The 27,059-nt window shown below is 31.3% G+C and overlaps 5 protein-coding genes across 10 annotated transcripts in view; 3 read left to right on the top strand and 2 right to left on the bottom strand.

The window, feature by feature from the left end:
* The window catches only part of LOC137930163 (SEC14-like protein 2), a 37,179-nt gene extending 31,983 nt beyond the window's left edge, over positions 1 to 5,196 (top strand). Inside the window, exons 8-10 of the mRNA XM_068773305.1 lie at positions 309 to 451; positions 2,298 to 2,446; positions 3,152 to 5,196. Of these exons, the coding sequence (XP_068629406.1) occupies positions 309 to 451; positions 2,298 to 2,446; positions 3,152 to 3,315 (456 nt within the window). The 3' untranslated portion in view covers positions 3,316 to 5,196. The remainder of the gene's footprint in view (positions 1 to 308; positions 452 to 2,297; positions 2,447 to 3,151) is intronic.
* A 277-nt stretch (positions 5,197 to 5,473) lies between these two features.
* Positions 5,474 to 8,324, bottom strand: LOC137930550 (thioredoxin domain-containing protein 17-like). The gene is made up of 3 exons (XM_068773841.1): positions 8,060 to 8,324; positions 6,974 to 7,055; positions 5,474 to 5,904 (listed from the first exon to the last, which is right to left on the bottom strand). Exons 1-3 carry the CDS (start codon positions 8,202 to 8,204, stop codon positions 5,751 to 5,753), a joined length of 381 nt encoding a protein of 126 aa, XP_068629942.1. The 5' UTR covers positions 8,205 to 8,324; the 3' UTR covers positions 5,474 to 5,750.
* Positions 8,325 to 8,693: 369 nt separating this feature from the next.
* LOC137930366 (uncharacterized) lies at positions 8,694 to 11,738 on the top strand. The gene is made up of 5 exons (XM_068773606.1): positions 8,694 to 8,832; positions 8,913 to 9,056; positions 9,204 to 9,376; positions 10,038 to 10,128; positions 10,283 to 11,738. Exons 1-5 carry the CDS (start codon positions 8,757 to 8,759, stop codon positions 11,356 to 11,358), a joined length of 1,560 nt encoding a protein of 519 aa, XP_068629707.1. The 5' UTR covers positions 8,694 to 8,756; the 3' UTR covers positions 11,359 to 11,738.
* Positions 11,739 to 13,834: 2,096 nt separating this feature from the next.
* Positions 13,835 to 16,800, top strand: LOC137930445 (peroxisomal membrane protein 2). The gene is made up of 4 exons (XM_068773698.1): positions 13,835 to 14,042; positions 14,300 to 14,392; positions 15,026 to 15,311; positions 15,928 to 16,800. Exons 1-4 carry the CDS (start codon positions 13,954 to 13,956, stop codon positions 16,024 to 16,026), a joined length of 567 nt encoding a protein of 188 aa, XP_068629799.1. The 5' UTR covers positions 13,835 to 13,953; the 3' UTR covers positions 16,027 to 16,800.
* Positions 16,801 to 19,079: 2,279 nt separating this feature from the next.
* Srrm234 (Serine-arginine repetitive matrix 2/3/4) overlaps positions 19,080 to 27,059 on the bottom strand; it is a 30,906-nt gene continuing 22,926 nt past the window's right edge. For 2 of the 6 annotated variants that reach the window (XM_068773827.1, XM_068773830.1), the window contains 6 exons: positions 26,602 to 26,731; positions 24,620 to 24,672; positions 21,631 to 24,477; positions 21,252 to 21,341; positions 20,859 to 20,984; positions 19,080 to 19,302 (listed from right to left, as the gene is read on the bottom strand). In XM_068773827.1, coding sequence (XP_068629928.1) covers positions 19,242 to 19,302; positions 20,859 to 20,984; positions 21,252 to 21,341; positions 21,631 to 24,477; positions 24,620 to 24,672; positions 26,602 to 26,731 — 3,307 coding nt within the window. In that variant the 3' untranslated portion in view covers positions 19,080 to 19,241. Of the gene's footprint in view, positions 19,303 to 19,774; positions 19,928 to 20,858; positions 20,985 to 21,251; positions 21,342 to 21,630; positions 24,478 to 24,619; positions 24,673 to 26,601; positions 26,732 to 27,059 lie in introns of those variants that run through there. The other 4 variants (XM_068773829.1, XM_068773828.1, XM_068773833.1 and 1 more) reach the window with 4 other exon arrangements.

The raw sequence follows: 27,059 nt of genomic DNA, 5'->3' as shown, positions 1-27,059 counted from the left end.
TTGTCCTTTGTGTATTAATATAAAAGGCCTTTTGAGTCGTTGATTAACAATACATTTAAATGTATTTCTGTACAATACCAATGCTGACCATCTCTCTTATAGAAATAAATATTACGCTGAGAGTTTAGCTGTCAATATTAACAACGATAACTTTTTTCTTTTCTTAGTTGTTTTAATAATTCTTTTACAGGTATTTAACGATCTAACCTTTTTTGTATTGTAATTATTTGGCTGCAGAACGCCATTATTAAAATTACACAATTTTTTTATTAACATATATATATATATTATTAATGATAATTTTTCAGGTGAAACCGGGCGGCAAAGTTCCTAAAAGCTACTACTCAAAGAACATCTCCGAACAGAATAAGGAATATAAGAGGGTGACAGTTAAGACTGGAGATAAACATTCCGTTGACTTATTGTGTATGGAAGAAGAGAGCGTTTTGAAGTAAGTATAAGTCGGAGCAAGAGCGGCTTAACCTATAGTGCACGGTGTGCAATGCATACGGGCGCCGCCGTCTCAGGTGGCGCTGCGGCGCTCCCTTAGACAGCTGAGAGCATCGTCTTGGAATCTGTCGCGGTTCGCCGCTTAGTTTTGCAACAGAGATGTGCTAAAGGCATAAAAACAATGAGTGTTATTCTAAGGCAAAAGCAAAGTTAATAGTTATAGCCCCGAGGTGGGGAAGGGGGTCAGGCCTTGGGGGCGCCATGAGCTAGAGCCGCCCCTGAGTAAGTACTGTTTTGTGAATTAAACCGAATATGTTCCATACGGAATACTTGTATTTGTAATTCACTTGATTATTTATATACATGCGGAAATAATATCACGGAAAATTGCCACAATTACGCAGCACATATATTATAGTCTTACTGCACTACAGCTGTTACTCGAAGTCTCTCGATTATTTTGGCGTAGGTAAGAATTCGCTACCGATAAAATTTGAAGTTCCAAGTTCCAAGTGGCAGTTACAACGCCTTCACTGGTAACCACTCTAAGGAAAATAAACTCGCTGTACCAGCTATTATCAAAGGTCAATGTATACGATGTTGTAAAAACATCCAAATGACGCAATAAATTTATCTCTCGATAAAATTGATTAAGCACGGATTCTGCCAAAAGGCATAATACGCTTTTTGAGAGTATGTTCACGATAAAATGTTTGGAAATGTGTCGTCCAAATTTTTAGGAAAAAAAAATGTTAAAACATAAAAACAACAAAAAAAATTGCAAACCGCACTAATGATATGAACACACGTAAACTTAATTTTAAGTTATACATATACAACTTAATTATTGCAATGATCTCGTGTAATAAAGGTATTTTTTCTTTGACCATAATTTTATTATACAACATTCTAAATTTTTAATAGTACAATAATATTTGTATTTTCATGTCCTATTAGTCATTTATTTTTCATAGTCTGTACTCTTTACACAAAACTCAGTATCTTCAAATTTTCAAAAAAGTTGTGTTAGTTATACTACCAAAATACTGTACCACGCTTGAGGAAGGCGCGGAAAGGTGATCAAAAAGCTCGGTCCGATCTAGGAGCCCCTATTCCGGTCAAATACAGAACAGAAAAAAAATAACGGAAAGGCCGATACCTCCCCCCGCCCTGCCCTCTTATCTCGCCGCTTTTACACTTGAGGTGTGGTACAGCGCTTTCGGTAGCACTATAATAGGGATCGAATTTTAGACCTCGTGGACTTCCAAACTCTGTTTTCATTTATGTTGACCTTCAGTAAACCAACATAAACCCCCAAAGGGTCAATAACTATCCTCTTTGGGATTCGCTTCTATAAATCATATTGCGTCACATCTTCATCAGGGTTGGAAACAAAATCCTATGGCCTCTTTAATTGAAATAAAAATAAAAGTGAAAAAAATTATTGAACCGTTAAAAACTGTGTCGCTCCCAAGATAGGGGTGATCGAGAAGTCTCCAATGAACAGATTTGAACAGGTCCCCCTGTACAAATCATGCATAACATTGACCGTATGTCATTACAGCAGCGTAATAACTTTTATCGCGTGTGTATGTAGTAGAACAGTATACAATATACTTTCAATGTGATTGCACGACATTTTTTTTTTTCAAAATCAATACATGACTAAAAGTAAGCTTTTTAAAATGGATCTTTAAGAATTTAGTTAATTATTAATTATATCATTTTCATATATCCCTGTATTATGTATTAACAATCACAAATTAGAAATTATTTCTATCTCACTTTCTACGGGCACCATAAAAAGCACAGGAGGTATCAGAAGACTACAATTTTCATTGTTATAGATGGGACGTCGGCATCGAGAGTCACGACATTAAATTCCTAATCAAACGTAAGGATCAAGACGGCAACGAGGCGATTGTGCACGGGCCCAAAAAAATCGCTGAAGGTCCTGCAGACCTTGGGATCTTACCTGTTACAGGACCCGCAACATGTGAGTAACGTAAACAGTCACTAATAAAATTCCTTCTTATATATTACAAACTTTCGTGTTGGAATGCTTAACTCGTTTCAAGTCATTGTCAGGCCCAAGTAGGGGTTCTATCTCAATGGACAAATTAATTCACGAAACGTCCTTCCTATCGGGTTAAATAACCCAACAGCCCATGATACAGGTGCTTAGAGACCGTGCGAGCGTGGTTCATCATCATTTTAAGCCGTAGAAAGTTCACTGCCAGAAATGGAACTCCTTCTTAGGTTTCCAGTGTGAAGCACAGTGTGAGCTAGAATTAGAAAGAATGGTGGAAAATGGCACTATCGCCTCCCTGGCAGGAGACAAAGTATGTCGTCGCATATTTCTATGATATATATAATACAATTGTATATAAATAATAAATATCATCACTGCTTATCACCAACCTTGGAGTTAAATATTGAATAATCCGGAATAACCTAGTATCTAAAATGTGAAACTTACATGGTATTCACCAATCAACACAAGAACAAATTGGCAGAAATAAATCACTAATAATAGATAGTATTTCCGGAAATTGAAAATATATTTATTTAATAGTATGGCGGCATTAATCGATGCCATTATGGCTAATTACACTTCCTTCTCTATCACCCGATTTCACTTGACGTTGATTTATACGACATACTTACTAAATAAAGAATAAATTTTTTTTCGTTTGTATAGATTCAGTCATATTCGACAACAAAAGCTCCTATCTACGCAATAAAAAGGTGTACTACGACGTCCTGATATCAGTTCCGGAGAACGACCTCAACCTGTCTGGCGATCCCGAAGATGCTGTAGAGGCCACTGAGGAGACGACCAACGTTGCAGTGCCTGCATGCTAATACTATTTGTTCAAAATGTATTTTTATACTATCATTCCATATTTCGTTTTGTTAATAATCTAATGAAGGTCTGTTATATTTTCTTCCACGCCTTTTAAAACTTGTCACAACTTTTAAAACTTATCACAACTTTAAAAATATTGTCTAAATATGTCCGATATGTACATAAGCCTTATCTACTTTTGTTTACTATATGTACAAATGACATCTGTCAAAATGACGTTTAAACGTCACTTGTTACAGTTTTGGCGCCATAATGATGACATAAATCGAAAATGGCTAAGTAGTTAAATACTAATTTTAAGTATATATAAGAAAATTGTTATGTATAATACAAAGATAATGTTTTGAAGTCAGTTATCTTTGACGGCGGTAGTCTAGCAATAAGATATTTAAAGTCTGAGATTTAACGTCCTCATAGGTTTGATTCTCAGGCATATACTTTGCGTAAATTGTACTCGAACTATGATTGAAAATTTTGTGTAAATATTGGGACAGAAAATAAAACAGCTGTGATGTCAAAGCGTCCATGTTATTTAAAGCATATTGAAAGCAAAAAAAAATCATATAGTTTAATACACATAAACCAAAAAAGTTTAATATCTTATTGTTAGATTGATTGATCCTGTCGTACTGTTTTGTAGCAAAGTTTTCTTTATTAATTAATATATATCTACCATATATCACATCTTTCTACCGAAACATATGTATTGCGCCTTAGAAAAGTGTGAGGGGGGGGGGGACAGTGGACAGTGTATCGAGGTTTCGGTAGCACTATAAATATATAATGGGGTTTCAATAATATTAATTAATACTATAGCATAATGCATGGTGGGCACTCATAGTATACATTTAGCATATTTAGAATATAAGAAGCGTAGGCAAAAACTGTGATAATTTTATTTTAAATTTTCCTGAAAATTTTAAAATAATTCCTTTTTATAGGTTATACATGTTTCAACTTTTTGGACACTTATTTCTTACTTATTAAAAGCTTGCTCATTAACTATAAATTATTTTCCATAATTTCGAAACACTATTTTAAATATTGAATCAAAATAAAAAAATGTATTATTATATAAAAAAAAAATATTTTTTTCTAGTCTGTCCTATTATATCCTAGTACTTTGGATGCATGTTTATGCAAAGTTAGTTTCGGATTATTAAGAAAATCATTTATTTGTCAATCAATGTGTTGTAACTAAGTTATACATAAAATTATATCTGCTTGTGCAAGCGAGACAACATATTATTAATTTCTACATTTTTCTGTTTATTAACGTGGATTATTACTGGTTGAAGCTGTCTCCATAATTTTTTGAAATACTCAAAATTATTGCGTAAATATGCGTCCAGATATCTGATCACATGTATATAATTATAATTTTAAAAGAATCAGTACTAGGGAATATTTTGAACTATATTTTGTTCGCGTTGTTTAATTTAAATTGTTGATAAAAAATAACTTTTATTTGCTCTTAGCTGTTTTGTTGAAATATATTATTTTATATTATATAAAGATTATAATTATGAAATACTAAAAATTATATATTTAGGATTACATCGTGTATTTTTTGTAAATATTCGCTTAGGGGTTTGTACTTGCTTTTATTAAAATATACAATCGACGAAATATTGTTTAATTTTAATAAGAAATTCAGAACCTTTTTTTAATTCCACCCTTTTCACGTACTGTGCAGCATACATGTGTAATCACATTATTTTTAGTGATCCTAAAACAAGAAGTTGAAGACAGGAAAAATAAAACTAAATTTAAGCCACCATACACAGATATCTAGATAGCAAAATTAAAATTCGTTATTTAAAATCTATGTACGAAAATTTATTATAGCCAAAATAGCCAACTGTTAATTTCATTATATAAGTGTAATATCTCTCTGTCCATCCCAATACAATGGATCATCTTGTATAAAAGATCTTTTCTAAGAGCAATGTCTTGTTTAGAAACAAGTCCATGATAAATATTAAATATTCTTAAATACATAAAATATGCTATTGACTTTTAACAAATATAGATATATATTACAGTTTTAATTTAATATTGAAAAATGAAAGTTCTGTATACTTTTCAATAAAATCCATTAATGATATTAAAATGCATTTATTGTTTTCAAAAATATACACATTTTTAATATATAAATTGATGCTTAAGTATATATTATAAAAAAAGAATGAATGGCCTAGAAAATTAAAAAGTTATTTGTTACATTGTAAAATAGATACTATTTGCAAATACAATTTACAACTGGCAGATTAGTCAAAAGATAGATATTGACCTAGAATATTGTCACTAAATTCTATAACACTTTGAAATTAAAATATTAACATCACTATATAATAACATATACAAATTTTCTAGGCCTGTATATATACTTATTGCGAAATATTCTTAACATATATGATGAGCTCTCTCTTCAGTCATCTTCCTCAAACAACATCTGCAAAAGTTCTCTTTTAGTGCACTGACTGCCTTCAAGTCTTTGTACTCCCTTCCATTTGATTATGGTTGGAATAACCATAAGTTTAGTGCGAGTGTCTGTCCTAAAAGGACAGGCTTTGTCTTTCCAACTGAAAACAAAAAGTGTAGTTGTTTAATCTTTAAAATATTTTACAACAGAAAAGTTATATCATAAAAATAGGTAAACTTTTTCAGTAAAATATTTAATACATTGGAGCTATAAATTAGCATCAGGTCAATACAGGTTAGCCTCTTGAAACCTAATTAAAAATTACTTATATTATCACTGACCCTTACATAAAACACAGACAAAAACTCATACTGCAATAAGTTTGATAAGATCTAACTAAAATTATTACTAGAAATACAAGATTTTTTTTTATTATTTGTCTATCTTAGCTTTCAGTAGCCCAATTTAGGCTTGACATTGATTTATGGGACACCTGTCTATATTACTGTATTCTTAATCTATATATTTAAAACAAATTCGTGTTAGTAACACTATTTATAACTCAAGAATGAGTTGACCAATATTGGTATATCTCATTGTCTGAAATAGGATAATAAGTATAATAATATGATGTCATCTAGTAACTGTATAAGCTTTTGTTATTTAATATTCTTATACATCAAAGACTCTTTTACTACAGTAGTTTGTTGATAAAATGACTATCCTGCATATTAATCTAATGACAGCATACAAGTAATTATCTATTTACAGAGATCTCAAGATACACTGGCGAATTATTTATGATATTTAAACATAAATAAGTTGCATGAACAGTGGTATTTAACAAAGAAATTATTGGAAGATGAATAAAATCGATACATTTCAATTTCACAACAATATTCAATTGAATCATTGAAATAAAATGAGGACATAAATTTGATAACTGTATTGTTTCCTTATCTTGTTACCATAGTGTACACAATGAAAGTATCTGATACAATAAACTATCTTGTATAACAAACATGTATGCCAAGGTGATTACACTAAGTAGTGGTGTTGGATAGTAACAAATTTTGTGTCTGTAATGGGGCATAAAAAAACTGCTGACCATAGGCCACCCCCAAAGATCATCACAATGACCTTGAGCTACCCATATCCAGTGATTTCTGGCAACTTTGAATAAAGTTTGGTCCCCATACCCGCTCGTAATAAGAATATATTAAACTTACTAATTCCTATCTCCAACATCAACATAGGCGAAAATAACATCATTCTTTAATTCATCCAAATATGCTTTGACAACAGGTTCAGCTGAAAAGAAAAGCTTTATTATCATTAACATGATCATTTCAGCCATAGGTCATCCACTACAGAAGCTTCGCACATAGATTTCTTAGATTGAATGTCATCTGCATCAAGTGTCTATTGATGACCATAACGAGGTCACCTGTCCTACAAGTGGGTACACACACAATTCAGAAATATAAAATAATAAATATAAAAGTGTGAGTTAAATTTAGGTCTTTATCATCATTTCAGCGAAAGGATGTCCATTGCAAAACATAGGCTTCCCCCATAGATTTCCAATAGGACCAGTTGAAGGGGCCCACATTTAGCATCTTCCTACAACCTTAACAAGGTTGTTTGTCCATCTTATGAGTGAAAGTCTTACACTGTGCTTGCTGATCCATGATCTTAAAACATAAGAACTTTCAAGGCCCAAGGGCCTTCTGTATGCTATGTTGCCTACCCACTGCTACTACAATTTACCAATCTGCTAGGCTATGTCTGTAACTTTCTTTTGTCCATGTTTTCAAATTACATTAAAAAAAAGTTATATGAAAATATGATAAAAGTTGTTACATTACATATGTCACCCACATCTTTTTAAAAATAACTATGATTAAGTTCCTTAACTTAATCATAAAAATTCTTAAATAATCTTAATTAATCTCAATGATTTGTTTTATTTTCACTAAGGATATTATCTAATAAAAAAACTATTTATTACCCATTTGACAATAAATACACCAACTCCTTCCATTCTCTTTTTTACTTCCAGTAAAAAGAAAATATACATTAGGGCATTTTTCAGGTAATTTATCAACAAAGTTTGAGAATTCATCATAATTATTCAAACTCCTAATTTTTACCTTTGAATTGACCATATTGTCAAGTGACAACTTTTTTTTTCTTATTTTTGTTTTATCCGACTTAGCAAGAAAGATTTTATATTTCAAATTTTAACATGTTGATGTAACAAATCAATTAAGTTACTAGTAATAATAATCATATGGTAATATAAATCCATTTACCTTCAACGCAATCAGGACACCAGCTTCTTCCATCAGGCAGCTTTGATCCGCTAAAATAAAATAAAACTTGAGGACCATTGGGGTCAATATTTTCAGTGTATTTAGAAAATTCTTCAAAACCGTTAAGATTAACTAAAGAAATCATTTTAAAAGATTAGATTATTATAATACGCTACGTAACTATTGTTAGGGTATAAAATTAATGCTGATGTTACAAAAAGATTATAAATAAAGATAAATTTTAATTTGTTTACGACAGAATACGACCAACTAGATAGATGTCAGATTAAGACATTTGGTATTAGTATGACCAGACTAAAGTTAAAAAAGATTTTTTTAATTACCCTTCGCTGTATAGTCACTCTTAAATAATTGTTATTGTAAATTTGTTCTGTAATTTTGTTTAAAAGCTATTTAGGTTAGGCCAATATCATTTGTAACATTTTTATAATTTTGTTTTATTTGGGGATGCAATATCAGCTATTATTACAAAATACCCATTATTAAGTATGCGTTTAGCGTTTTTATTTATATTTAAGTACTGCTAACAAATCCTCGGTGATCAAATTGTTAAAAAAAATTGGACTCTGTTATCTATGACACATTCAAATAAATTTGAGTTTGACGTATTTTACGGTTGATGTGGAAAAGTTCAAAGTTTTGTTTACATCATCTAATGGTTTAAACAAATAATACAATGGCTGGAACTGATACCCTCGAGAAATCAATAACGCGACCAAAACCGTTAATCGACTTACTGCCCGGCTTGACTGGTTAGTAGAAGAAAGTTGATAAACAAAATCCTAATAAATGTATCTTGCTTTATATTATTAGAAGAATTTGTGATTTTTAGGTATATTTCCGTATGGAGTCACTAAGGATACCATACAGATCCCTACGGATAAGAAACCAGCACGGACTACAATGGCTGTTACGCGCACAAATGAGAATGCACTAAAGCCGATTCCATACGAAGCGATGACTCCCCATTTAAAAGGTAAAAGTTGATAGACCTCAAAACAACAATAATTTATCGCTTGTTGTTATTTGATTGTGCCTATAATTATGACATCTGGTTTATGTATCTACATTAAATAAAAATAATAATACTAAAATAATAAAAAAAATACCTTTATTGTTCTAGCATTAAAACCAAATCAACCATTATATCACACACGCCCGCAGTCTAATAATACAAATAAGAAGAAGACTTGGAATTCTTCAGTTAAAGTCCAAAAAACTATAAACCACACATCCAATAATCAGATATCACGTAACTCTGTGAGAAAAGTGTTGAAATTTTTGCCAAAGCCTAAGGTAAGAGAAAACTACATAAATTAATTGTGTGTATGCATATATGGTATACTTAGATAAAAAGATTCCATTATGAAATCAGAAATAAGCACATCTTATTCTAGTTTTTAATTCATACTTTGAGTAATACATTGCTTGTTAGATCACTGATGACATTTATTGCATTCAAAAAATATCTATCTATGTAATGTTATATTGCATTGCATACATACATATATTGCATTACATACATGATGTGCCATTTCTCGAATTTTAGGTGCTCTAAAAAAAAATTTGGTAGTCTTTTATAAAAGAATAAACTTATTTAATGCAAATCATGTAAAAAACAAAATTACACAGTAAAAACTGAGTAAAAAATTATTTGTTATAAAAATTATACAATAATATTTTATTTATAAGTGATTCAACTTATGAATGTAAATAATGTTTTATTTCTATATTGGTGCTCTTTTAACTAGGGCTGGTTGCAAGTGCATTCTTGAAGTCTTCAGTAAGTAGTCTATTTCCTTAAGATATCCATTAGTTGAAATGTTAAGATTTTCTTTGAAACAAATTGTGAACATTCAAATAAATGTTCTACTCAGGAAAGGGAAAGCTTTGCTTTCAGTACATATTTATAAAAGTGTGTTCAATATAAAATGTTTGTATTCATACATTCTTGCAGCCAGTAAGTCCTGTAAAAGCACCTGTCAATGCTGAAACTCCAAGATTTCCTAAGCCACAACTAAAAACTAAGAAACCCTTTCTGCTAAGAGGTAAATTACTTTATATTTTTCATGTGATTAATAAATGTATTTATATAAATTTTATGTCTTCAATCATAACACAATTTATTGAAACCAATTACTGAATTATTAATGTTAATGTATTATGGTAAAATGTTTTAATAGATAATGTATATGCTTTCAGCTAATGTTCGAGTAAGCGGTATTGGTGATATCCCTGAGACACCTGCTACAAAGTGTGACCCTAGATACATTAAAAAAATGCCTGCTAATATAAAGAAAGATATTAATCTAGTTAATAATCTCCCAAAAGCTTGTGTCACACCTGTATCTAAACAAAAAATTCCATCAAAGAGACCAACGCAGATTGTTCCTGATACACCATTGTCTAACATGTCATGGAAATCTAGCGGTGATGCAAGTTTCCTGCAAGCAGAGCAAGAGATTAAGGATGTAGAAGATAAAAAAGCTTTAAACAACAATCAGATGTTAGAAAATGTAATAAATAACAGTCTACTGGTTTCTACACCTTTCAAAGAGTACAGACACATACAAAATCTTTTTAACAATACCTTAGATAATGAAAATTCGATGCTCGAAGGTGATAACACTATAACCGATTTTGACAAAGTTTTACAATGGAAAGAAAACACAAAACGAGAAGAGTCTGTCATTGTTTCTCTATGTGATAAATTTAAAGAAGCTACTTTAAAAGATTATGTTAAGGATATGCTGCCTGAAAATCTCTTAGAATTTAAGAGACAAACTGAACATGCTATACAAATTGTGGATCACAATATCAAATCACTTATGGAAGTCAAAGAATCACAAATGAAATCTTTGCAATGTGTGAATAAACTCATTGATGAGATGGCCGGTAAATATAACAAAGATTTAACTGCTGAAGGAAGTGAAGCTTTAGTTAAAATAGAAGCAACAGATCCTGTTATTAAGACTACTAGTAAACCTTGTTCTGTAATCAAGTCATGTTCAAAATCACCTACATACAAGATACCAAAGAAGAATATGTGCTTAAGGAAAAAAGTGTTTCACAAATCTATGCCTAACATTTCTAATGGTATGCAAACACCTAACAAGAGTGTTAATAACAAAGCACTAGATGTTTATTTGAAAATGAAAGAACAGATGGATTTTTTGAACACGCCTGTTAAACATTACAGGCCAGAAATTCTTGATACACCTGCAACTACATCACACAATCTACAGATGCAATTAGACAAACTATATAATTGTAGTTAGCTAGTACAAACATTTTTGATACTTATATATGGGGTGGAAACTCCTTTCTGCATTTCCAGTAATGTTGTGACAAATAATTTATGAATATGTAGCAAAGTAATATTCTCACTATTAGTCAAAATGCTATTGCCAAATTTCAGTTGCAGCAGTCTTTTCTAAATTTTTATTTTTCTTGTTTATAGTTAATAGACACTCACTGCAAGGTATAAGCCTCCACAAAGAACCCCACAATCTTGCGCTTGCCACTTTCAGTGACTTCCAACGACCTTAAGTTCGTCAAAGTTGCCACTCAAGAATCTTCCAGCTCCACGGCCATTGGTTGCACGAGTGATTTGCCCCGCGCACTGACACTTCAGACGAACAATTCTCGAAAATATTAAGTATGACAATAAAACTGAATTATGTAATATTATGTATCTTTTGTGTCTTAACACAAATTAATAACTTGCAAGAACAAAATGTTAAAAAAATGACTTTATTCAATTCTAAATTGACATGGGTTTGCCACTGGCTGGCATCGATAACACGGTGTGAAATGGGCAATCTAAAAAACGCTTTTACCCTTTCAGACCTAAATTATTTTTTTGTATCCAATGAATCTAAAAAAAACTATGTAGCTTAATTGGTGTAAAATGACTAAGAAAAACGTTATGAAAAAATCCTGTTAATCAGGTTTTTCGGAAAAAATAGTTTTTCTTTTTATGTACAAATGTGCACATCCGTCTTACGTAATGTTAAGACTAGTGTATAAGGGGTTTCATTGAAATTGTAAAAAGTTTAATTTATAAATGTTTTTGTATGACCTTAAGAATATATCACATCAATTCATATTTTTGCAGTGCATAAATTTAGCTATTTACTCCTTTTTAGAAATAAAATGACGAGCATATCTACACAGCTCTAACTTCGGTCAGCCACTGGTCGCAACATGTCGAAAAAATCACATAGAATGCTAAGAGATCGCTTTAGTAGTATCAATTTTTGTAGTTTATAATGTGGACATATGAACACAAGCGTTCTCAATTGCACTTGTAGCAAATTAAATACCAAAACATTTTTTTGTATTTTATGTGTACATTTGTGTACGCCAGATCTGAAAGGGTTAACAAGTTATTTATAAATTTATATAGCTAATGAAATGTAATATAAAATTTTGATTAATCTTTATATTTTTATGTAAATATTTTGTAAATTGAAAATAAATGAGATACACATATTTTTTTTATATTTCTCTTCTTAGATGTACTGTTTAGAAATAATATTTACAAATAAATTGGCGGTAAAGTGATGAAATTCTTTACCTTTCAAGCAAACCGAAACACTTACGGCAAGGTATTAAGGTGTTCTCGTTCCAAGAATATCAACTTTAAATAAATAACGACTGTTTTATATCAATATTTAATTGTATCGAATAAAAATGCAAAATATTTACTTTTTTAACTGATTACTGGTGTAGAAGTCAACAAACAAGTAGTACGTTAAACTTAAGTTAAAATATAAAAGATCATCTTCAATGCAATTATGAAGTACCTCTCTCTTTACAGATTGTATTGATAAAAGATTGGATAATCGGATGTATACTGAAAATTTGGGAAAGGTTTTTTACAACTTGTGTACTAATAATTGAATTAAATTAATGTATCCATCTCATTCACCCATCGTTTGCAATCATCTAGCGCGTGAGAGGCCTTTTTAATCATCGGGCCAATTTAAATTTTTAAAGTTTTTGGCGGGCGTTACATAATGTTACCCTTATTAATAATTTACAAAACTTCATTTTTAATATCCATTAGAATTAGATAATATACAAAATCAAAAGAAACAAGATAAAACGGAAAAACGAATATACTTGAACTTTTAATGAGTAATTTGACACCATATTTTTGATACAAGCGTGTATATATACGTTCAACTTCAAATTGAGCATCACTCGTTTTTACCTTACCCTATAATTAATTTTATAACAAAATAATAAAGAAAGTGAATAAAAAATTGAATTTTTGGAATGCTTGACAAGTCACATTATTCCGCCGTATCACTATTATTCCGCCGTAGCACCAGTATTTAAATTATTCCGTTTAAATACTGGTACCAGTGTTAATACATAACACAGAGTGAAAGCTCTTCTTCATTTGTTAATTTCTATTGTTAAGAAAGTAAAAATTTGAAATCAAAAGCCACCAAAACGCCTTAATTTATAACGGGCTTACAACAACAAAGTTATATTGCAGTTAATGAAACAACGCAAACAAATTAACATCAATCATAGGCAAATTAATATCAATATTAACTTTTAGACATGAGATGTTGATCCTTATTAGCTCAAAGGTTTAGAAATCAGTAATTTTCATTATTAATCGTAAAACACTGGCAAAAAACACTATTATTTCAGTTGTACGAAAAATATGAAATAGTGTTTGTAGTTTTTGCTTGTCTATGATTCTTTGTTTCCATGTGTCGTTGAATGATAAGTGATAACAAGTAGTTATCATATTACACTTTGATCGGTAGCTTTGATTAACACAATATATAAAAAATAGTGTAACAGTTAGGTGTCAAAGTTCTTTTTGTGCGTGATAAAGAAACATTACAAAAATGGCTCTTTCAAAACCTATAATGAATCTTGTGGCTTCGTATTTACAAAACTTGTATTTGCATCCTATAAAAACAAAGGCTATAACAAGGTAAATTGTTTTTAAGTTAAATCAATAGAATTGACTTTAAACCTTAAAGAATAATTTTTGGAAATTAAACATTCTGAAGCTTAACGTCGATTAAGTTTTTTTTATTAAATTGATGTAATTGTAGCCAAATAAATAAAACAGTTTAGTATAAATTTACTGTTTTTATTTACATTGTCATCTATATTACGAATAAAAAAATTAAAATTTTGTTAATATGTAATTACTGCTCTAAAAAGTAAACTAAATAAAAATTTTAGCTGTGTGGTTGGTTCAGCTGGGAGCATAGCTTCACAGCTTGTGGCTGGACAAAGTCTAAGATTAGATCCTGTATTAGCTTTTGGACTGTATGGGTAAGTGTATTAAAACTCTTATTATTTTTCATAATTATATACTTACACAATAGTTTATAATTTTATATGTATATTGCAATGTTAAAATCATTGACTCTAAAACTAATAAGTAATGTGACCTATGTACCATATATCTCCAATTGACACCAATAAATGATCAGGGTCCACAAAACTCACTCATGAGTCAATATACCTGAAGAGTTAATATTTTGTTCCTTCCTTTTCATTCTTAAAATATACTTGTTATTTTCTTTTACTGAGTCTTCAAATTAATTCTAACTTGTAAATAATTTTAAGTAGCATTATTTTTCTTCCAAAAAATCACAATAAAATTGTTGATATCAAACATTTGATTCCTTTTAATTGGTTTAATTTTAAAATTCTTTTTATTGACAAAAATAAGTTTTTGGTAAAGCTCCTTTTGCAGTTCGCAGGTGATTTTGATATATTTTGAAGTTCCTTGAAATTTATGTTTTTATCAGCAACAGATTATTCCAATATTATTATCTATATTATTTATTGAAAATATGTGAATGATCTCACACAAAACATAAATTTAATTGTTACAATAAAAATGCTGAGTTCACTTGAAATACTAGCAGTGAATGTTAAGAATCTTTTTCCATCTTCTAGGTTAACATTTGGAGGAACCATACCACATTATTTCTATGAAATTTTGGAAAGGATGTTTCCTGAAGAATCAGTTGCATTTCCTCTAGCTAAGAAGTTATTATTCGAAAGAGCAATATTTGCACCAATAATGCAAGCATTTTCTTTATACACATTGTCTCGGTTTGAAGGAAAGAATCATAAAGCGGCATTGAAACAACTGTTTGCCTTGTACTTCTCAGTGCTAGAGGCTAACTGGAAGTGGCTCACTCTATTCCAAATTATTAATCTGGCATTTGTACCACCAATGGTAAGTAACTGGTTTCACTATTTTTTTCCAATAAACTGATGAAATAAGCAAGACATTCACCTACTGCCAAGTCAATTCTTCACTGTTGTAATTTATTACCACTTCTATAAAATCTCCTTTGATGTCAGATATGAGGATAGTAATATAACATGAACTACAATTTTATTTGAACTCTAATAGACCAATATTTGTGTTCAATAGTTGGCAAATTTTTTCTTATAAGGGCTCTAGGGTCTAATGACCCTAAAGAAAAAGGAAGTCCAAAAGCCTAGTTACTCTTAAGATGTTTAAGTTTCCTCAGTACTCATGCACCTTTAATCTAGTTAAACTATATATATACAAAGTGCAACTAGTAATTAACCAAAACCATAAAATAAAGAAGTGCAGAAAAAGGCACTGTAATGGTGATCACACATGATCCAAACAAATTTTATGTTATACATAGTGACTCATACACTGTTAATTATAATCAACTTTATTTATTGTAATATATGTTTTTCCCTTATTTGAAGAATATGAGAGATATATATTTTCCTCAATTTAAATTTATTTAAAATAATATCTGTTTTGTCTGTGTAATGTAATCATAAATTTATGTTTTCAACATTAATTTCAGTTAAGAGTATTATTCATGAATCTTGTTGGATTTGGCTGGGCAATGTTTATCGCAACAAAAAGAAGGGAGCAGAATCAGAAGAAAAATGCGAAAGATTAAACACAGTTAATTCAAATCGTTAGGTGGCGGTGATTTGTTCTGATAGATATATCAACATATGTATTCTTAGCCCAATATGAGATATAATTGGTTTCAAAATTTCCTAGCCATTATGAATGAAGACTGAAAATATAAACATTTAAAATGTTAAGATTGCCCTGAATATCAATTTGTTAGAGATATTACTGTTTTCTACAATTTGATGATAATAGCCTATTAGAAGGCAACGTCAAACAACATGTTTTCATAATACCACTATCTTATAAAGAAATTTTTGGCTATTGCTTAAACAAACTGTTGATAATTTAATAAAAATAAAAACAATTGTGATTAAATGGGATTACACTTTATTTTTGTTACGATAATATTTCAAATTGTAACCAATTTTTGATTTAAATTTTGGGATAAGCTACAAATATTATTAATTTTATGTTAAATAAATTTATTATAATCAATATTTACATTACTTTTAGATGATATTCTCGTCTATTATACACAAATATGTAAGCTTTTATACCTTTTTGTATATTGAATACTTTTTTTATTTAAATTTGTTGTGGTTTATCACCTAAGAGGTATTTATCTAATTTTATAGACAAATGTTTGACATTCCGTTTTAGAGGGAAAATTTTCTAAATTATTGCATTACTGTTGTAAAACTGTACGTATATAGTTTTGAGCGACTAGTTAAAATAGAAATATCTGTGATGTAGTTGCTATTTTAACTATTTTCTATTATCTAAAAACATGTGATCATACTTAATGCAATGAACAATATGCTATTTAATAAAATTATTTTGTCATTATTGTTTTTCATTTTTTATAACCTTTATAAATTGTTTCAAGTAAATTTTATTGCTATTTATTTTTAAAGCAAACTTTAAATATCAAAGCTTTTGAAAAAAAAAATTGGCGTATAAGATTTTTCAATTAAATAAATAAATTTAACTGTATAGTAAAATATTGAACTAGACAGGAAGACGTAAAACGATATTTAAATCAATCTTTTTTCTTTTGTGTAGATAAGAAACATACGAAAAAGAAGTAGAGCTTAAAAGATTTTATGGTTTTCCAATATAATCGAGTAATTGCAAAATTTTTAAATTAAATGATAAAATAGATCCGCATTCTTTCGCATCGTTTCCAAACAGCGGGAGCATTTTAAAATTAATTACAAATGAAAAAACCCATTGTCATCATGTTACTTTATTTGAAAACAGCGACACGATTCATACAGTATACGTTAATTAGCTAAATGATGTCAGTTTCGTCTATATTATCATTTGAAGGAGTATTTCGTTTTCATACGAAACTGAAATAAAATGAGTATTATTTGTTGTGCCTACATATATATAACAAATCCCGAGAGTATCTACTATTTTCACATCCAATTTATTGCTTTATAAAATAAATTTTTCATCATTCCACTGTCATAATAGCACATTTATTTACAATAACATTTTAAAGGATTGAGTATATTTTGACCGTATAGTCTATCAAGAAAATACAATATATTGTACTAAGAAAAAGCTTTTGTAAAATTTTAACATCGTTTAGTAAATAATGTAATGAGCACAACTTTTTTAAATGTAGCTAAAACATTAATTTAGTAATTCCTGAAAATTACGATGAACATAGTTGAAAACACAAAGATAAAAATAAATCGCCCTAATATAAAATAAAAGAACCCATATCTTATGTTATACAACACTAAATTGTAAAATAATAAGCTGTAACTGACTAGTATATTTCAAATAAGTGTAAATATCCGTTGTCAATAAATATATTGCACTATGACCTAAAGTATATGAATTAAAATCTACATTATATAATATTAAAGACTAGAGTATTTTTGGTACGTTTCAATGACTATAAATGAAGATTGAAATAATATTATCAACAAATTAAATTATTTCAACAAAAAAATTGCGTATAAAATAATAACGAGATCAAAATTATTTCTCAATAAATATGTAAATTGAATAGACATTTACCTTTTGCGTATTGTCAATAAACATTGGTATTTAGTAAAATAAATATTTGAACAAAATTTTAATGATTACTTATTAAACAACGCTGAACGCTTTATAAATTCAATGCTTATTTAAAATCTTGTTTTAAATTTACATAACTATTTTATCTCTGGATTGCGTATAGAGATTATTAATAATATCAATAAATATATTTACCATTAAAATAGCATTCCGGTAAGCGTAGTAATAAATTAAAATTTAACATATGAATAGAAGTGGCCAAACGTCAAATGATATTTCTACAACAGATTAAGTTATTAAAGCGTCACTTAAAATTTTGTTACAGAAAACTGCATTGTACTGAAAGGTAGTTTGGCGCCATTTTGAAATCCAAATTAACCTATGATCAGTCGCGTTCGGGTCTGGGAGAACGAGTCCAACTTCTCTGTGAAGATCTGCTGCTGTAGTAGCTTTGTGTGCTAGGCGAAGATGGTGTCGGCCTCCGGTACGGTATCGGACGTTTCCGAGCGCTGTTTAGATCGTTAATGTGTTAGCTGACATGCGTGAACGTTAGTACATGTTACAACATAAAGTGTATAGCAACATGCAGGGTGTCTCTTTATCAATGATAATGTAAAGGAACATCAGGCATTAGTAGGATTCTTTCTCGATATGGTTTGTTAACATGAAAGAACTAGTATCAATTTATTAATTTTATAGGTAAAAGAAGCAATATTGGAATTTTTCACAATTATCAGTATGTTAATCACTGTTTGATCTACAATTATTAATATGAATTAAGCATTATTTGAAATAGATTCATTAGGTATTTATTATTAGAATCAATTCATTTTATTTTATATCGAGTAAGTACACCATACTTGGATAAGAATATATATGCAAGAAAATTTATGGCTTACCTCCGTAACTTGTAGTGATAATGCCAAACTAGCTTAATAGAAAATTGAAACAAAAAATATGAAATTATTATATTTAAGTATAATCTACAATTTTTGTTATAAAAATAAAGCATAACATCTAATCTAGCATGCAAACAAATAAGAAAAAAAAAACAATAAATTTCACAATAAACTTTAATGTGATAAAACAAATAAGAATAATATAGTTGAAACATAAACACTTGAAAATCAATGTCCACTGAATTTTAGCAACACTAAATTCTGCGCTCAATTCGAAGAGTATCCTTAATGATAACAATTGAAATGTTTGCATTCCCATCATTCACCTTCTTCTTCGATATTTGTATTTGTTTGATTCATAGGTAAGATCTATTATGGGTGCGCTACGGAGAAAAAATATTATATTAATAAATAGATTAAAAATGTCCCCCTTTGACTTTTCCAGAAAAAAACCAGTGGATTCACACAATTAGAGATCAGTAGCACACCCCTGTTAGTATTATCATAGGAAATTGATCAGAATTACTAAAAGTGAAATGACATTTTTATAAAATAAAGGAACATAGCAACCCCAAAACAATTTTGATTGACAAAGGAGAAAGGGTATTGGTAAAATGGTACAGGCGATAAATATTATTGATAGCCCAAATATTTAAATGAACATCGGTAAAATGTATAAGGAAACTATATACAATTAACTATTAATTCAAATTTTAATTACCAATTCATATTTTCAAATATAAAAATGAGGGAAATAGAAATTAAAAATAATAATGAATACAAAATAAATGTGTAATGCAACCAAAAGTTGTTATACTCCCACACGTTAAGATAAATGCAAAAATAAACAAGATGTGAAATATTTAGCAATATATTAGAAACAAAAGTCTTATACAGTGAACAATTATACAATTAAAAGAACTTAAACAAAAACTAATCTAGCGGTCACTTCGCTAATTGGAGCTACTCGTGTCTTCTGAGCTCGTGCTAGAATTTCGTGATTTTTTTCTACAAAAAAGAAAACGAAAAATTTCGATAAAACAGCAGAACACAACCATGTCGTGACATATTTTTGGTTTAAAACCTCATGTCATGATCACATTTGTGGCAAATGAACATGAAAGCTAAAAAATAATAAAATTAGCATCAACAAGCGTCACACGAAAATGTTAAAACTCACTACAACATGTGATCCAACAATGAGATATTCAAAGAATACTTAATACCGAAAGTAGTTATTTTCGATATCTCATTATTGATTTAACACAATGCCTATATACTCCTTATACAGTGCTTTAAAACATTGAGTGGTAAAATATATTGAAGTACCGTAATTTATTTAATATTCGCCAGACAGTTAATATAGCATTTTACACCCTACTTTTGTAAGAAAGTTGAAATGCATAAATCATTAATAAATGAATGAATGCAGTGAACGTCAACCATTGTATAAATTCAACGTAAAATTATCTCATGTATTCTAAAAATTTGTCATTATTTGATTGTCTGCCAATTACTGGTTTCCTGATTTTAATAACCATAAAATAGATGTTATTTACATATTACATTCCACAGCATTTATTTTTGGTTCTATGATTTGCATAATATTTTCGATTATAGATTAAAAAGGAGTTAGTTCAAAAACTCGAGTAGATATTACAAAGAAAAATGAAAAAAAAGTAAGTTAATAGAACAAAGTAATAAGAAAAAATCGCTGGATGCGAGCAGCACAAGATTAGACTTTGACATGAGACATGGTGACGAATGAGGAAAACTGTACATTTAATGGATTAACCACTGTCTGGCGAAAACATTATAAAATAAATGAACATTCCAATAAATCTATGATTGGATACGTCCACTCAAAGTGAGAGTTGGTACATCGGTGAAGGTTTAGATAGTGTAACTAAAGCACTGCAGCAGCGGGAGATTGCAATACCTCGTGATGCGCCTCCTATCCAAGAAACTGGGCGAGCCGGCGCGGCGCGGTATGGATGGCGAGCGGGATCGCGAGCGTCGCGTGGCGCTCGATCTACGGTAATCGGCGTACACGCCCGTCATTGTTCTGTACGTTATTGCGTTGCATGCATTGCGTTCGTGTTTGAATTGGCCCGTTCGGTTTTTAATTGTTTTATTCGTTTTTGGTTGCGGAAAACAGAATTTGCGTTAGTTGGCTCATTAAGGCTGTTCGTTTTGGTGAGATCGACAATAAAAGGTGATTTCTGTGATAAATATTAATGGCAAATAAACTTTCATGGTCAAAACTCACCATTTAACAAACATGATGACAAATACAAACATATTGCATCATTGTTAATAGAATGACATTTACCTAGAAGAACGTGTCGATCTTGAGGAGCTACGTGATGACCTGGACGAACTTCTGCTGCTGTATGAACTGGAACGACTAGATCTCGACCGCCTGTAAAATTTGAACTTATATGTAGGCAATAATAATATGTTTTCAAATAATATGTTTTCTGGTAAATAGTCACTGAATAACTCATGACTATGTTAAAAGTACTTTGCTTAATTTAAACACCAATCCTCCTTAAGAGTACAGAGTATATGATAAAAATATGACTTTTATTCGGGAATATGAAAACTATCAACATACAGTCAAATTTAAAACTAAAAATTATTGTTTTAATCGTTCACATCTTATAAATTTACTATTCAGTTATTTGTGATTTTAAATTTAAAGTTCTCACCTTGACGAGGAATAAGAGCGAGACCTGGAACGCGATGATCTTGACCCGGAGCGCGATCGTGAGCGTGAGCGGGATTTTCCCCTCGAATGAGAATTCCCTCTGGAATCCGATTTCTCCCGGGAACGAGATTTGCCCCTTGAGTCCGAATTGTCGCGTGAGCGTGATTTGGGCCGTGAATGTGATTTTTCACGGGAATGGGATTTGTCTCGTGACCTGGATTTACCGCGAGAGCGGGACTTGCCCCGGGAGCGGGATTTCTCTCGCGAGCGCGACTTGGATCTGGAGCGAGACCGCGAGTGTCGGTAAGAACGTGACCAGCTACGTGATTTACTTCTTCCGCGTTTCGGTTCGGGCGAGCTGTCGACATTCACTACACTCTTTTCTTTCGTGGGATTAGTTTTTTCTGGACTTTTGCAACTTGGTTGCGGTGATTTATTTGATTTCTCTGGCTGTGGGCTCTTCCTGTTTGCTGTTTCTTCTATCTCGCTTCGGCTAAGTTTAGACGTTGAGGCATTTGTGTCATCTAATCTTTTCAATTCCATTGAAACTTTATCCATTGAAGCCTTTGCCATTTGAGTCAATTTCTCTTTCAGTCTAGTTAATTCATCAAAATCTAACTCATCTTGTCTTGCCCTTTCGTCTAATCTTAGAAAGTCATCTTCTGAATCGTCGTTTTCACTGGATGAACTCCTCATACAAGCAGCCTTCGGTTTGTAATTCTCAATAACCTCTTTATTTTTCTTCTTTTTTGGTTGCAAGTCTGACGGCGATTTGATATATTTACGCTTATCTTTTTCTGGCAACTTTTCGATGATATCTTTATAGCGTTCAGGGCTACGTCTCGCTGGGGAATAACTAAGGCTGGAAGTGCTTCTGCTCCTGTGATTTGATCTAGATCGTGACTTGCGGCTGTGAGTTTCTCTTCGACTACTGTTCCTCTCTTTTTCGCTTTTATCTCTGTTATCATGTTTCGGAGATGACGACCGTCTCTCTTTTACTTTATTTGATTTGCTGTCACTTTTACCTTTCTTATTTCTTTTTTTGTGTATTGATGATGACCTTGATCTGCTACGTTTTTGGCTTCCTCTTTTATCAGGTGATGGAGATTTCCTCAGAGATTTGGTTTCAGATTTGTCTGACGCTCGAACTTTAGGTTTGTCATCCTTGTTTTTAGACGGAGATAACTTTTTTGCTGGCGAGTATCGCCTTCGTGGTGAAAGTCTATCATATTTTTTTGGCGACAAAGAATCGTGTCTTCTCGGAGATGTAGAATCGCGCCTTTTTGGTGGTGAAGAATCGCGTCTTTTTGGTGGCGAGGTATCGCGCCTTTTTGGTGGTGAAGAATCGCGTCTTTTTGTTGGCGAGGTATCGCGTCTTTTTGGTGGTGAGATATCACGTCTTTTTAATGGTGAGATATCACGCCTTTTTAATGGTGAGATATCACGTCTTTTCGGTGGCGAAGAATCACGTCTTTTCGGTGGCGAAGAGTCACGTCTTTTTGGTGGTGAGGAACCACGTCTCTTAGGTGGTGAGAAATCACGCCTTCTTGAAGGTGAAGAATCTCGCTTTTTCGTTTGTGATGTATTACATTTTTGCAAAGGCGATAAATCCCGTTTTTTTGTCACTGACGAATCAGGTTTTCTTAGCGATGACGAATCGCGTTTCTTTGATGGTGACGCGTCACGTTTTTTTGTGGGTGACAAGTCGCGTCGTTTTGGCGGAGTGGTGTCGCGTTTTTGTGGTGTAGATGAATCGCGTCTTCTCTGAGGCGAAAGGTCGCGCTTTCTATGCTGTACCGTGTCTCGTATTTTAGATGATGATGAATCACGTCTTTTTGGTGATGGTGAATCTCGTCTCGCCGAAGACGAATCACGCCTTCTACGTGCTGGCGAGGAACTCACTCTGTTTTTCCTCTTTGCAGGTGGTGACACACTTCTATCCTGGTAATATCGACTTTTGTTCTTTGCTTCCTTCTCTTTTTTTTTTCTCGGCGGCGATTCTGATTCAGAGCCGGTTGATATTGATCTCACGGTATTGCAATTCTTATAATATCTTTCTGGTTCTTGATGCACAGACTTTTTTCTGTTATTTCTTCTTTGATACTCGGGTGATGAATCACGCTGTGGCCTAGGGCTGGTTCTAGATTTCTTAGCTCTCGGCAGTTCTTCGTAACTGTCTCTGCGTTTAGGAACATCAGTGTATTTTTTGCTACTATGATGATTATCTTCCTTTTCATGCCGGTAGTTATTGTCTTGTCTTCTGTCAATCCTGTTGTCGCGAGATTGACTTCTTCGTTGCGTTCTTCGATCATCACGATGCGAGTTTTCGCGCCTGTTCCTTTCACTATTACGATCAGCGTCTTTATAATGTGTATCTTTTCTGCGACTCTCTGCCGAAGTGCTTCTCCGTTTTCTTTTTACAGGAGTAGGCGACTCGCTCTCCTCCCTTTGATGTAGCCTTTTATCTCTTTTTTCAGTTTTATTTCTACGAGATGTTTCCTCCTCCGATTCGGAAACTGATTTTGCTCTATCACGTTTTACTGCCTTCTTTGGCCTTTCCTTAATTTCGTGCAACGGATCACGAACCTTGTTTGTTATTTTAGTGACGGATGATTTTTGCCTATGCTCTACTGATTGTGTCCCATCTTCCATAGATGAGCTACGGTCTTCACGCCTCCTGGACTTAGGTCTAGAATTTTTAGCGGGTTCATCATAATGATTATTGCTGTATCGATTGCGACCTCGCGTATCATCGCGCTCGACGTCTTTCCTTTTGTTTCGGGCAATATCCTCTACAGGCTCTTGTCCACGTTCTGATCTTTTATCTTTTATTACTTTTACTGGTGAGCTGCAACAAATTATAACATTTAACCTCCGCTGTAATTTTTGTAGGAGTTTAGAACTAGATATATCAACTAAAAAACTTAATTGTAAAAAATAAGAGTTTAAGTATTCTAAAAATACTTTTTATATACTATTGATATTCTTACCTTTCTCGGCTTGAAGGCTCGCTGCTTGCACGCTGCCGGGCACTCGATTTTTTCTGTCAAAATTGAAATTAATTTTGAAATTAATCGTGCAACAAAACAGCGGACAAAACACCAGTGCCAATAAAAAAACTAAGTGGTTATGGCATTTTTTAAATATCTTTTACTAGAATCCATGAAATCTTTCAACCAACATGACCTTGAAAGCGTTAGTTGTAAAATTTCGAAATTAGATAAAATATACCACTTATGCACATGCATTTCTCTATTTGGAAACATTGAAAAATCAATTAGAGGCGATTAAAAATAATAAACTATGAAATCACATAAACAATAATTAGAAGCTACTCACAAAAGCATTTTCCATATTAAAAATAAATAACACTGATGTAACGTTATATATGTGCTTAACAAAAAGAATGTTACATTTATTATCCATAACATTCTCAATAGACTGAGAAAAGTACAATGCTGGCTTTGGCACTAGTGCTTAGTTTACAGATATATATTTATATATATGTACATATTTCTAAGAGAAATTTACGCAATGAAATATAAAGTCTGTTCAAATGTTATCCAATTACATATATACAAGTATTACACAAAATCAAATGTAATATAACAACGCTTCTGGGACGTACCTTATATAACAAACGGTGGTGGTATTTTCTACCATTTAAACATGTGGAGCATCCTTAATAAGTTTTGAGTAAACGAGAAGAGGGAGAATGTTATGGATTAGTTACATTTTCATAAATCAATCTGGATATTAATACTAAATTAATATTGGAAAAATATGCTGACATCCGACTTGTGGAGACCAATAAGTATTTTTTTTCTTTGCATAATCTATAATGATTCGTGTGAATGTTTTGATTATAAGCACATTTTTCCAACGGATAAAGAGAACGCGTCTTAAGAGTAATGCAAAACCACCATCTGTTGTAAGGACTACGAAACACCATGCAAGTAAATATCTGTGCACACGTAAGACCCTGACAATAGCCCATTAAATGCGTTACTATTTGCACGATTTCAGTTAGTCGCAAGTGTTAAACTCCAATCATAATATACAAGTTTAACACTAACATTTTAGTATTCACCTAACATAGTGTTTATACTGAGTGTTATTGTTTTGTGATATACTTACAGTATACGTTATTTCTTCAGATAAAGATGGCTATCCTATGAAATGATGCACAGTTAAACAGATCATTTTTACTGGCTGTTTCTTGTATTTACAGAAAAATAAATAAAACAAAAGGTAATAACATTTTTTTTCTATACAGATGCACTAGATATGTCAAAGATCTTGAATTAATTCTTAGTAAAATAAATTGAGATGTTTCACAAAAAAATAAGAAATATTAAAAAAAATGTTTGGGCTGAGTTTAAGAGACAATCTTAGTACATTTAGGACCAAGCTAACATGGATATTGTGCCTAGACATTGAAACCATATACCAGGTCAATGTGTCTTGTCTTTATGTAACAAAAACAAAAGAAAGCATGTGCTATACCAGCTATATAAATGACTATCCCTTCTAAAAATCTATTTCAGTTAAGATAGGAGACTTAATGAGGAAGGATAGTGAAGGGTCAGTGTTGTTCAAAAATATAGTCCCACATTTGAGTTGAAAAGAAAGAAAACGTGTACAGGAGGCCCAATTCCATCGGAGGTATGAACATCACAAAAGAATCAATAATCACTGCCTTTAAGATCATATTTTAACATGAGAAATAACTTAAAAAACAGTTTACACTGGTCATTTAAGTTTTTCAAATATATAAGCTTTAAAATTTTGAATTTTTTTTTAAATTGAGACAAAATATAGTATAGAATGAAATGGATAAAAAAAACAGTAAAATGTTAAAACATAATCTTTGACATAATCCCATCTCCAGTAATTTATAATTTAATTGCATATTAGAAGTATAATGTCGTGAAGTAAACAAAATATTGTACATAATGAAAATGAAGAATACCTTTTTCTTCTTTTTCTGCTTTTCGTCGTCGGAGCTGGCAGAGTCGCTGTCCTGTGCGGCCTCCGAACTGCTCGAACTTTCGGTGTAAGGTGACTTGGAGCGTTTCTTCTTCTTCTTACTATTTTCTTGTCTATGGGTATAGAAAAATAAATAAATCCGCGTGCTTGGCTTATTGAACTTATTTAAATAGATCATATTTAATGTTTACCAAATATTTACTTATTTGAGGAACAAACAATCAGTTACAATATGTTAAGAATCATGAAAAGTAAGTTTTCACAACTTCGTTAAACAGAAGCCAAGTTACTTATCAGGAAATTCCTTCACGATCTTTTATTTTAAGTAACTTAAACGCTATGTTAACTTAAACATTAAACTATCAAGTTCTCTTTTTGTTAGACTCGTTGCGAGTCCCATAATGTCTTATTGTTACTTTTTTTAAATACTGAACATTGTAT

Source organism: Battus philenor, unplaced genomic scaffold (assembly GCF_028537555.1).
Source record: "Battus philenor isolate CCGP_79_NKW_IND1 unplaced genomic scaffold, ilBatPhil1.0.hap1 SCAF_6, whole genome shotgun sequence".
Taxonomy (NCBI): domain Eukaryota; kingdom Metazoa; phylum Arthropoda; class Insecta; order Lepidoptera; family Papilionidae; genus Battus; species Battus philenor.
This window is presented reverse-complemented; position numbering and strand designations above follow the sequence as displayed.